Source organism: Curcuma longa, chromosome 21 (assembly GCF_044706935.1).
Source record: "Curcuma longa cultivar G26 ecotype Majalengka, Jawa Barat chromosome 21, ITB_CL_G26_1.1, whole genome shotgun sequence".
NCBI classification, from domain to species: Eukaryota; Viridiplantae; Streptophyta; class Magnoliopsida; order Zingiberales; family Zingiberaceae; genus Curcuma; species Curcuma longa.
Window position 1 is genome coordinate 5710848 of NC_133881.1, and position 12807 is coordinate 5723654.

General features: G+C 35.9%; 1 protein-coding gene and 1 long non-coding RNA gene across 3 annotated transcripts; both read left to right on the plus strand.

Moving 5' to 3' along the window:
• The first annotated feature begins 134 nt into the window (after positions 1 to 134).
• On the plus strand, positions 135 to 2429 carry LOC141814749 (uncharacterized). Of its 2 annotated transcripts, XR_012600521.1 has the most exons (4): positions 135 to 715; positions 1078 to 1176; positions 1954 to 2046; positions 2127 to 2429. It is a non-coding gene; the product is annotated as an uncharacterized LOC141814749 (long non-coding RNA). The 2 variants fall into 2 exon arrangements; XR_012600522.1 differs by lacking the exons at positions 135 to 715; positions 1078 to 1176 and adding an exon at positions 1772 to 1865.
• A 1352-nt stretch (positions 2430 to 3781) lies between these two features.
• Positions 3782 to 9692, plus strand: LOC141814747 (O-fucosyltransferase 10-like). The gene is made up of 10 exons (XM_074702695.1): positions 3782 to 4096; positions 5283 to 5381; positions 6016 to 6075; positions 6178 to 6266; positions 7463 to 7660; positions 8016 to 8220; positions 8301 to 8465; positions 9005 to 9172; positions 9269 to 9459; positions 9545 to 9692. The coding sequence occupies exons 1-10, from the start codon at positions 3782 to 3784 to the stop codon at positions 9690 to 9692; spliced, it is 1638 nt and encodes a 545-aa protein (XP_074558796.1).
• The last annotated feature ends 3115 nt before the right edge of the window (positions 9693 to 12807 follow it).

Here is a 12807-nt window from a genome sequence, read left to right on the forward strand (position 1 = left end):
CAGAGCCGGCCCTGGGCCGGGGCAAACGGGGCGACCGCCCAGGGCCCAACAATCCTAGGGGCCCAATTTCAAACCATTAATTATTAATTTTATATTAAGAATTAGTCTTAGGGTTGGGTTACGTTGGGAGTCACGAAGCGTCGAAGAAGCCGCCGCCCGTTCTGTTCTCTCGCTCCTTCGCTCGCATCCTCTCCTCGCACCTCGCCGCTGCCGCTCCTCGCCTCCTCGCCTCGACTCCGGGCTCGCTCGCACCTCGCTCGCTGCCGCTCCTCGCCTCGCGGCTCCGGGCTCGCTCGAAGCCGTCGCGCATCCTCTCCTCGCACCTCGCTCGCTGCCGCTCCTCGCCTCGCGGCTCCGGGCTCGCTCGAAGCCGTCGCTCATCCTCTCCTCGCTCGCTGCTCGCTCCTTGCCTCGCTCGAAGCCCTCGCTCCTCGAAGCCATCGCTCGCTGCATCCTCTGATCCTCACCGACGGTCGGTGGGAGTGGAACGGTTCTCCTTTTGCACGATCTCGCTCGGTGGGACCGTGGGAGTGGGGCGGCCGGTTCTCCTTTTGCACGAAGCCGACGGCCGGCGCTCGGTCGGTCGGTGGGAGTGGGTCTGGTCAGTGGGACGTTCTGGTTGCCGGCGCTCGCTCGATCAGTGGGAGTGGGTCAGTGGGAGTGTGGGACGGCTGCTTCTGGTTTTACACAGCACACTGGCCACTGCACAGCATAGGTATCTATGGCGCCGATTTCTTCTATAGTACTTTTATAGTTTGTGATAATTAATCAATTACATTTTACATTTAATGTCTTAGTGATCTTCCTATGTAATTCCTAAATTGTAGGTAATTTAGGGTTTCAAATAGAGTCTCAGAAAGTTTATCAAGGGATTAGAAAAAATTGCATTATGTGTCATTGGTATGATGATTTTAGATTCTGAATTCTTAGCTTCACTGATGAATGTTTAAAGATGCTAGCCTGAAAGTGTACAGATACATTTATTTTTTTGCCGAACTTAAAATTATATTTGAAATCATTTTATTATGCAATGATTGTTTAAAATGTTTTAATTGGGGATTTTGTTTCTTCTGACAGTTCAAAGACCGTCCATAAATTTTGACTGAAGAGATACCTTTGTGAAGCAGTGAAGATCCCCAAGCCTCAGCCACCCGTGGGGCTGCATCGTCATATTAGGTTTTATTGTTCTTTACTTATTGCTTATTACTTATTGCTTATTGCTTAATGTTTATTGTTCAAAATTATTCATCATCATGAAACAATTATCTGGTTATCAAAAAAGACAAAAAAAGAAAAAAGAGGAAGAGATAACCCAAAGCTTAAGAGGTTCATTAAATAAATATTTTAGTAAAGAATCACATGACTCAACGGAAAATTTAGTTCAGATTTTAACGAATGAATCAAATGTCAATAAAGATTTTATGGAAAACAAGAATGATGAAAACGAAGAATTTGTAAGAAACGAAAGTGATGAAAATAAGAAATTGGTAGAAAATGAAAATAAAGAGAATAAAGATTTTAATGATTTAGATGAAACTAAAATTGACAAAGCTAAAGATATTGATAATTGTTGTAATAATGAGTATACAAACGAAAACCAATGTTCAACATCAAAATGTGATTTAAACATATTTGATCCAAGAGTTTGGGATAATCTTGATATAAAAATGAGAGATTTACTTGTGGAAAGATGTTCTTGAGAAATCTGAAGATACTTGTAAGTAATGTATGATAATAGTCTGAAGTATTCGATTTATGTTATGGCAGATGGCTGATGTCTGGTCGTGTGGAGTCACTCTATATACGATGTCAATTTGGTTGGGAAATTTCCTTTCGATGGCTCGGGCATTACAGATACCTATCAGGTACTTATTGGCTTTCTGTTACTAAAATTCATCAATGTGTAAGTTTTTATACCATGGATATTCTGATGTTTAATTTTATTAATTGCAGAACATAGTTTCAGCTAATTATCCGATTCCTGAGCTTGTCACGAAGAGTTGCAAGGATTTATTATCCAGGATTTTTGTTGTCGATCCGTCAAAGGTAGTAGTTCTGAAAGTCTCAAAAGCAAACTACTTCAATTTCAGTTCTTTAGTTACTCATCAAAAGGTATATATTTACAGAGAATAACAATTGCTGAAATAAAGAAGCATCCTTGGTTTCTAAGGCTGTTGCCTCCAGCGATGACCGAAGAGGTCCAGATGAGGTTTTACCATTGTGAGCCTGACGAAGCCCCCCCAAAGCTTGGAAGACATAAGGATGCTCATTGAGGAGGCAAGACATATTTCTGCTAGTTTAAATTAGCAGAAAAGTTCAAGTATGAACTTTTGTTTACTTGTTGCCATTGAGTAAGTGTTTTTTTTTGTACAAATAAAAGATTTTTTAACAGTGCAATTTTATATTAGGGCCCAAAAATTTTAATTTCGCCCAGGGCCCTTGTACACTCAGGACCGGCTCTGCATATTAAGTATATTTTTTGATCTCTTAATAAATGATGGATTATCAAGGTCCACTTTGAAACTCTCATGTTCATCGTCCTTTTGTTCTTCCTCTTAAATAATTTTAATATTTTTTTTAATGACAAAGGAAGCTCTTTAATTGTTTATCGTATAATGAACAAATAACTTTAACAACTTCGATGCAGGCATAAAATATAGGAATTGAAGTTACCCTTCAATATTTTTTGAGTAATTAAAAAAAAATTACTATTCAGGCTATGTAACTATTTTTTGAGTAATTAAAAAAATTAAATTGTTACATTGTTAACGTGGACATATTTTTACTATTCAGGCTCCAATTTAGTAAAAGATGTCATGCAATAATTTTAATTAAAATTAATATATAATATTTTTTTAATTACAATTATTATTTTTTCATTTAAATTTCACATTTTATAGAAAATGAATTTACTTCTAAATTAAATTTACTTGATCTTTATTGTTTTTTAAATTATTTTATTTTCTAAATTTATTTTTTTCTTTCATAATTTATATATTATTTTTTAAAAAATATATCTATTTACTTTCTATTATTTTTTTAAAAAAATATTGTTAAATGTATAGTACACGGATGAGGCGATTTATTTAATTTTTAAGGTATTTATAATAGAATGTTAGTTTATTTTTTAGATCTTTAGAAAAAAATCTAGTATTTTTCCCAAATGGCTCTAAAATGATAAAAAGAAATTAATTTACTGATTTCTAAGATCGATCTATTTATGTTACTATATATACAAGGAGAGTATTATTTATTAAAAATATTTGTTAATCTAGTTAAAATTATTCAAATTTAATTAAAATTATTTTAAGTTAGTTAAAATTATTTAAAACCATACAAAACCACTATAATAATAATTTTAAATGATTTTAATAAAATTAAAGTCTTTTTAATTAAATTGATAATAAGTATTTTAATATAATAATTTTAATTAAATCTAGGTAGCTGTTACACCTCTAGTAATTATTTTATTTTATTTTTAACGAAACGCTTTTTTAATTTTTAATTTTTAATTTTGTAAATATCAAAATAGGCTGATTTAATCGAGAACGCCTACGAATGCTATAAAGCTTAGCCCACCGTTTCATGCTATTAATTTGAAGTCGCCTTCAAGTCCCCTCTCTTCCTTCTTCCTCTTCTTCCTCGGAGCGAGCAAGACGAAGACGACGAAGACTCAAAGAGATTTCCATCCGATCTCGATTCGATCTTTTCTTGCTCAAGAATCCACCCACTCCTCCCCAAATCCAATCTCCATGGATCCTTCTCCGAGCGCCAGCGACAAATGAAGCCGACCAAGAGCCGCGCCGTCAGCCCTCCTGCCGCTCGCCGTCCCTGGCATTGCCGCCGCGGAGGAAAGCCTCGCGATGACCACCCCGATGGTGGTCCCGTCGTCCTCTGCCGTCTCATTCCGCCGCTTCTTTTCCTTGCGGCTCTCCTTGCCTATCTTCTTGGCCTCTGGTACTGCGCCTCCTTCTTCTCCGCCTTGGGGTCGACGTCGCCGACACCTCCTCCTCCGCCTGGGTCTGTGTATCGGAGCAACGAGCTGTTTCAGAAGTTATTGCCGGAAATGCTCTCGGATAATTCTTCAGCTGCTCAGGTTTGCCCATTAATCAGCCCCTCTGAACCTGCTTGGTAACTTAGGGATTCGTAAAATATTCTAATATGATTAGAGATGTTGGGTATTCGAAAGAAAAAGAAAACTTCTTGAAGAAATAGTTTGACAAAAATGTAACGAAATGAATGACGAAGCTTTATTTTTCATAAAGATCCCTGAAATGGAGCCTTCGAAGAATCGAATGATCCTCTACCAAAAAGGAAAAGCGAGAGAAAACCCCGAACGATCCGTTTATTCTTTTGTTTTTTTAAAGAAAAAAAGGAAAGAAAGAGGTCTAGACTTGTTACTAACGTTGTTGGCGCTAGGATTTGTGGAACTTTGTGGTTGCATAACTTGTTAGTTTGTGATCTTTAAACAATCTCCAACTTCCATTTGCTTTGGTATATCGACTGTGAGATGAACGAATCCCCATGGTTGCAACTCTATGAAATTTATACAGTATGTTATTGCACATTCGATCTCCTCTATTGGCTCTCTATGTCATCTTGTATTTTATATTGTTCAAGCCTTTTTCAGGTTAACAATGTCAACTTATGCTTCCTCTAAAAGAAAAATGTAAATTACATTTCTTGAGCATACGCTGCCTACCTGCTTAGACTAATTAATCTGAAGAAATTTTTTTCTCTTTACAATATTTGATATTAGTTTACCAAAGCCTTGATTCATGAGTGCATCAGTTCATGTCTCTGATTCTGCTGCACGGGCAATCATTGTGTATCATGAATATAGGTGGTTTTGCTATTTTCCTCATGATGTTCACATTCATGCTTGTCCAAAAGCTGCTACAATTTGCTTTAGTTCAAACTATTAATGGTTAAAGCTAAGTGGCTTATATCAAGAACTGTGGATTTGCAATAAATAGTAGGTGAAGATGGAGAAGAATAATTGAACCACCACCTCTTTTTCCTATTTCATTGCTTCGTTGACTTGTAACATTAACTAGCTTGCCACCATTTTTTTCATAGTTTTTTTGTGTGCTTTACGATGCCCCATTTACTTTTGATCTGCTAATGACCTTCAGTTGGTACTGCAATTTACGATGCCCCATTTACTTGTGAAATATGCCTTGGGACGTTGTAAAAAATTGTCCATTGCATTATTTTAGCTTGATTTTTTTTTTCATTACCTAAATATGTAATGGTTAACTGGGATCAGCTTTTGTTTGCAGATGAACAAGATTTGGACAAACAGAAGGAAACTTAAACAGTCAAAGCATTGCACAATTCATAAGACACAGTATTCTTCTGGTACAATCCTAATTAAACATGTTTTCTGTCCACTATAAATTTGTCCCATTCACTGTTTCCATAGGAGGTTTGATTTCCCCTTAAATTTTAGGATAAGCTCCTCAGGTTTGTTTTTCTTTAGTTACGTTGTTCAACACCATACCCTTCAGTTCACCCTTGTAGGAATTCCCCACTATTTCCCACATTACAAAAAAGTACATCCAATTTAGGAAAATTTCAATTTGATCCCAAGTATAAAATAAAACTAAAGGTATTACAACATGACTGACAAAGATGCATATATGTAAAGTAAAAAAAAGTTCCATAAAACACCACATTGCAACTAATGCACCTATGTGCGCCAATGTTAGGAACATGCATAAATTGAGTGCTTGCCCAATGCGGTGCACTAGATCACTCATGTGTATTACACATGATCTCACCATCTGCTAAGCACATGAATTGGAGCACTTCATCCAAGCTACATGTACTTCTAATTAACTAGACCATCTCATGTTTCCACATTGGTAAAGGACTCACATGAGAGTCTGCATTCAGCTTATCCCGGGCAAACCAGTATCTGATTTAAACTGGGAATATCAGTATGCTTGCTTATGGATGATATAATTTTGATTGATAAACATTTGATGATCCTTCTTTGCTTCTACACTGCAGGGGCCATCAGGTTACCTGATAGTTGATGCAAATGGTGGTTTAAATCAACAACGCTCATCGGTACATCATTCATCTATATGTGATGTTATTTAACAGCTAAGGCTTCTTGAGTTTTAAATTAGCATCACCTTATGGTTACTTTCGATGTGTTACTGTTGCCAGATATGCAATGCTGTTGCATTGGCTGGACTGCTAAATGCTATTCTTGTTATTCCCAAATTCCATGTTCACAACATTTGGATGGATCCAAGGCGAGTAAACATTTCTCATTTGCTTTAATTCCCAAATTAGGTACATGCAATATCATTTTTGATGTCTCTTCAATTAAATTCTTAAAAATAGGGCAACAAATTTCTCATTCTTTTCTTCTTATGTGGGAGCCACTTTTGGCTTTTTCTTTGGTATGCTGCTTGGTTGTATTTATTTAATTGCATAAGGTAGTATCTCTGCTTCCCTACTGCTCAATGACTTGTTAAATGTTCTAAGTCTATTCTATGTTATCCTCTTAGCTTCTATGATGCTGCTATGAGTTACTCTTTGTCAACCTTTCTCTTCTCACTCTTTGAATAGTATTTGATTTCTGCTACTTAGTGTAGTTTCCAGCTCTTGTATGGAAAATTTCTAAAAATCTTATATCTTGACTCTGCTATGTCTTTGGATAATATGCAAATCAAAAGTCATGACTTACATTTTAAAATCACATTCTAAGTTAGTTTTGAGGATTTAACTGACATGACTTGCATCTGAGTTATACATGATATCAGAACGTCACTATTTGCATGTAATGGGATACATTGGTACAAGTTAATAACAGTGGATGATGAGTTAAGTGAACTTCAGAGTTCAATTTGATTTTCATAAGGCCTGGACCCTCAACTGACCTAATATTATCAGGGATGTATGGAGAAGTTTAATATTATCATTCACCAATATAGTTTTATGGTTTGGTCTTTTGGATACTACTTTTTAAATAACTTGCTAGAATTTTATGGTATACTATTATCATCCATCAATATTATATATTTATCTTCATAACTGCTAGAATTTTTTATGAGAATCCTTTGGGTCTTCACATGCAATTTGGAATAACTCCAAGTTTACTGGATAAGGAGCTAAAAATATTTGCATCTTGTGAATTGAGATACAACTTCATTTTCAGCAATGTACAATAGATCAAATGGAGATATCTCCATTTGATATATTTGGTATTTGTTCCAAGACAGCCGTCACAAATAGAAATTCAATAGCTTCAAATTTGGTTAATTAGTTGATGATAGAGGAACTCATTTATTTCAGATACTGGCTGTATGTAGCTTACAATAATTTATATCTTGAATTTCCTTCTTGTGAAATCACGGATTTACATTATTAGTGTACAATCAAAAAGTACTTGTTAATGAAATTCAAACTCCGTATAACTTTAGAAGTGCTCTAACACTTTTGACAGCAAATTTAAGGATATTTATGATGAAGATCACTTCATAAAGACTCTTAAAGGGCATGTGAAAGTGGTGAAAGAACTCCCTGAGATGATCGTTGAAAGATTTGGCTACAATACCAGCAGTATACCAAACTTGAAAGCTAAAGCTTGGGCAACGGCAAGATTTTATTCAGATGTTGCACTACCATTATTGCAGGAGCACGGGTATGCCTTGTTACTACTTGATTAAGATTGGTCCAAAGTGCCAAAAATTGAATTGTGGGGAGTTTTTTTCCCCAACTGCATAAATTTTCATACTACTTCACTGTTATTATATATATGCTAATGCATTCACAAACATAAAATTAATATTAATTAAAGACAAAATCACAGAAAACTCTTATCTGGAAGAAAATTAAATTCTTTGTTAGAACAACGACTGCTTGCTGATCTACATTCTATTTTAGATATGGTCCGAACCCAGCAAGTTAGCCTTACTGGTGTCAGTGGAGTTGTAACCAACCCTCCCTTCCCTTCTCATTGGTCATGCTTAATAAAATGACCCTCACATGTATTGCAGTGTTATTCGCATTGCCCCTTTTGCAAATAGACTGGAAGTTGAAGTTCCATCAGACATGCAAAGACTTAGGTGCTTAGCTAATTTCAAGGCAATCAGGTTCTCACCTTCCATAGCAACAATGGCAACGAAGCTAATTCATCACATGAAAGAGAAAAGTTCATTATCTGAGGGGAATTATGTTGCTGTCCACCTACGCTTTGAGGCGGTATTGGATCTGAACCTGTGGATGTTGCATGTACAAAAAATTGTTGTTACTGGGTTCATTCTTTGTCACTGCTATTGCAGGACATGATAGCCTTCTCATGCTGCATTTATGATGGAGGAATGGATGAGAAAGTAGAAATGGATTCAGCTCGCCAAAGAGGTTGGAAGAAGTTTAAACTCCAAAGTCACTGTTTGAGACCTGATCTAAACAGAATGCAAGGCAAATGCCCTTTGACTCCTTTGGAGGTAACTAATTACCTCTAGAAGCTCAATGCATTGCAAATATTCCATCATTTCCTTTCTTTTATTTGAGAATACTTTTTTCATCAGCATCCACAATTATAAATATTCATTATGGCAATGCACCTAAACTCCTAATAGTTTTGACAATAACCTGGCGACTCCTGTTCATCTCATTTTGGGCCAACTTCACCTGGTTGAACAAAGTCTCTACAAGGAGTGAGAATACATTAACCTCATGCAGTCTCTTCTTAAGCATTGTTTTGTAAATGTTCATTTGTTTCTTAGACACCTTAGCCGTACATTTCATGCTATCTAACATATTTGCATGAATCACTCAAGGTAACTAATCAGCCGACTATCTATCTGAAGCATGTTCTACACAGACAATTCTGGAATCAATTTCCAATGATTAGTATTTTCCCTTAAACCAATCGATCATCTGAGGCATGCATGCATTGACCTTAAACATACTATCTCATCGTTAGCTTATTTGCACACCACATTGTGTATAATTATTTTTCAGTTTTTCCTTGTCAGAATAGGTGGGAATGATGTTAAGAGGTATGGGCTTCAATAACAACACTCCAATTTATTTGGCATCTGGCAAAATATACAAGGCAGAAACACACTTAGCGCCGCTATTGCAACTATTTCCACTTTTAGAGACAAAACAATCTCTTGCTACTCCAGAGGAACTTGTTCCATTTCAGGTTCACTTTAATTTATTTGCTCATTCTTCTACTAATTTACTTCCTATTGTTATTTGTCCGATTATATTGACAGCCAAAAGGAAAATACTCTTGTAGGATTATTCATCAAGGTTGGCTGCCTTAGACTATTTTGTGTGTCTTCACAGTGAAGTTTTTGTGACCACCCAGGGTGGCAACTTTCCGCAGTTCATGATGGGCCATCGTCGATTCCTCCACGGAGGGCATTCTAAGACCATTAAGCCAAACAAGCGAAAGTTGGTCATGTTGTTTCAAGATACTAATATCCAGTACACAACTACCTAGATAGCTTGGTTTCTCTGATGTTTGCTAATATCACTTATAATGTTTAGTTGTGTGTTTCGATAACTACAGTTGGAAGTCTTTCAAGGAAGAAATGGAAGGAATATTTCATGAGAGCGAAAGAAAGGGAATGACACAACGAAAGAACAATCAGTCTGTCTACTCCTCCCCTTTACCAGATTGTACTTGTCTCCAAGATCAAATAATTCTACATCCTTGATCACGTAGTAGTAGCATCAACTTCTTTATCAATAAACTTATCTGTGTAAATATTGATCGTGATCGTATTTTTTGTTTTTTATGTTTTTATTTCAATACATTATGAATTATGGGTGTAGTTAGTTCATATGAATTATTATATTCGGATGGAAATTGACTAAGTACTCCTTTGTTTCATTACAAAAAGGAAAACAATTATGTTGGGATGGAGATTGACTAATTACTTGAACAAACTCTTCTTCTACAACTAATTTGTTGGTTGGTTGGTCCATTAAATATTCAAATTTAGTTTTATCCTCGTTGCCCACTATAATGTGCAGGTTGAACCCACAACGTTAATCCACTTTTCTCTAAGAGCACATCAACTTCATCAATCCTTTCCATCAGAATCTATTTCTTTTATAAATTTTTTCATACAATAGACATTATATGATCACACGGCAATACTTTTTTAATAACTTGAATAAAATTATTAAAATAATCTTTAAATACATTATATTCTGTTTTGATATTCAATAGTCTTGTAGTGAGAAATAATTTAGTATGACTGTCATAATTAGCTCATACAGATTCATCTGTAGCACTCAATATTTTTTAAAATTTGAGATATACTTCATTATTTACAATTTTATGAACATTTTATTATTCTTCAACCCCTCTAATGTTTTATTTCTTACTACATGGCTTTGAACAAACTCTTCTTCTAGAACTATTTTTTTTTGGTTGTTTGGTCCTTTAAATATTCAAATTTAGCTTTATCCTCTCGTTGCCAACTATAATGTGCAAGTTGGACCCACAACATTAATCCACTTATCTCTAGAAGCACATCAACTTCATCAATGCTTTATTGTAAAAAACACATAATGATGAAATTGAGGGTAGGTAACCATTTGTTATCCCTAGCTACTTGTTTATTGCCAAAAGTTGCCCTTGTTTCTTGAAAGATGGCCGAGGAATTAACAAGAAGTAAAGGACACCTTATGAAGTTCTATGCCTACTAATCATCTTCGGCTCTTCTGAGAGATTGATCCTTACATCTTTAGCTTATTACTTAATATTTTTTAAAATTTAAGATATATCTCATTATTTATATTTTCATGAACACTTTATTCTTCTACCCCTCTAATGTTGATGTATAAGTAATAAATATTTATTCCTCTATTGGAAGACAACTAGAACTTACAAAACTCGATTTAGAAAAAAAAATTATAACCCCCTGCATCAATTATCATCCTCTGATATAAATTTAATTAATTATAATAACTTTGATCAATACTAACTGAGACTTTTTTTGTCTTGTCCATAATTATCGTCAAACATAAATGATTCACCATGACTTGTCTAATTATAATAATTCAAGGTAAAATCAAATCTACAAAGATATTTACGAACTTTGCCAGACTATAAAAATTTACCATTGTGACATTTTGTGCACGGACATTTTATCTTATTTTCATCTATAAACTCAACATTAGTAGAAGCAAATTTTAAAAATTATTCCAACCCAATAATAAACTCATCAGTTAAATTTCTATGTTCAGGTTTGTTCTTTTTATACATCTAACTTCTTTCTTTCTGTATTTTTTCTGTTTTAAATTTATTAACTTATTAAACAAAACTATTACATATAAAAGCTACTACTACCTCATTAACAACCATAACATAATTCAATTATGCTAAATTTTTATAATAATAAGTAAAACTATATCTAAGACAGGTAAACAAAATCGAGTGTATCCAAATACTTTAAGCACACATCAAAATGAGACCTGTACAACTAATATTACAAAGTCATGTTATCTAACAAAGATAATAAATAGAATTATATTTCATCGTTAAATAATCAATTATATAAATCAAGCTAAGATATGACTAAGAAAATAATATTAGTAATTTTGAACGACCATTGACTCAGATCCATAATGAAATATGTTCGCAACTTTATCATAATTTAGGCTTCTTGTGATCCATAATGAAATCTATTCGCAACTTTATCAAAAAGGATTGTTACTATAATTTACAGTATAACACAACTAAGTCGGTGGTTACATGAACCTATATATCGTATTATGAATTCATGCTTCACAAATACTGTTTGCCATTTGAAAAACTCCATAACAATAGAAGCCTAGCATCAGAAGGTTTTTCATTTTCCCTCATTGAATGCAAATTATTAGAACTTTCATGTGAATCTAAATCAAGCTACTTCCACAAGAACCTTAAGAATCAGGCCGTCCCTCACCTCACCCTGTCCTTCACCCAACTGACCAGGCCTCACCGTCGGCCCTCACCCAACCAACCACTGGCTTACCCAACTGATCACACCTAACCCAATCGATCGGCCGGCCAATCATCCAAAACGGCATGCCGGCCAGCCTAAGCGACGACTGGCTGGCTAGCCAAATCGGGCATTGACAGCAAGGACGAGAGGGGAAAATGTAGAGAGAGGGGAGTCACATCGTCGTCGCTCGTCACCGTCATCGTGGCATGCCAATCGGCCACCGGCCTAAGCAACGGCTAACCAACCAAATCGGGCACTGACAGCAAGGACGAGAGGGGAAAATGTACAGAGAGGGGAGTCACGCCGTCGCTCGTCACCGTCGTTGCGGCATGTCGACCAACCATCGGCCTAAGTGGCAACCAACTGACTAAATTAGGCACGGACAGTGAGGATGGGAGGGGAAAACGTACAAAGTGGGGAGTCACATCGTCGCTGCGGCATGCCGGCCAACCAAATCGGGCGCTGACAATGAAAGGTGAGAAGACGGGAGGGGAAAACAGAGAGGAGAAGATTACCAAGCCACGTCGTTGTCTAGCTTATCGTCGTCGCAGTCGCTGGAAGTTGGATTGCGAGGGGAAATCGGAGAGGAGATTGAAGATCGAAAAATCGAATGGGGGAAGGATTGGGAGAAAAAAAAGTTGCAATCGATGGGATAAAGTTGGGATTTTTGCGACAAATTCTTATTCGTCGTGAGATTCATCGTCAAATTGGCGACGAATCTATCCATAATTCGTCCCCAAGTTTGGCGACGAATTTGTGATTCGTTATCAAATTGCGACGATTTTTACGCGATAAACGTAAATTAAAATTAGTACATCGTTAATTCTGTAATTAA

Coding starts and splice junctions, on each gene's coding strand:
- LOC141814747 (XM_074702695.1), top strand. CDS start 3,782: ATGAAGCCGACCAAGAGCCGCGCCGTCAGCCCTCCTGCCGCTCGCCGT. Junction 9,173..9,268: donor AGGAACTTGTTCCATTTCAG/GTTCACTTTAAT, acceptor ATACTCTTGTAG/GATTATTCATCAAGGTTGGC. Junction 9,460..9,544: donor TTTCAAGATACTAATATCCA/GTACACAACTAC, acceptor CGATAACTACAG/TTGGAAGTCTTTCAAGGAAG.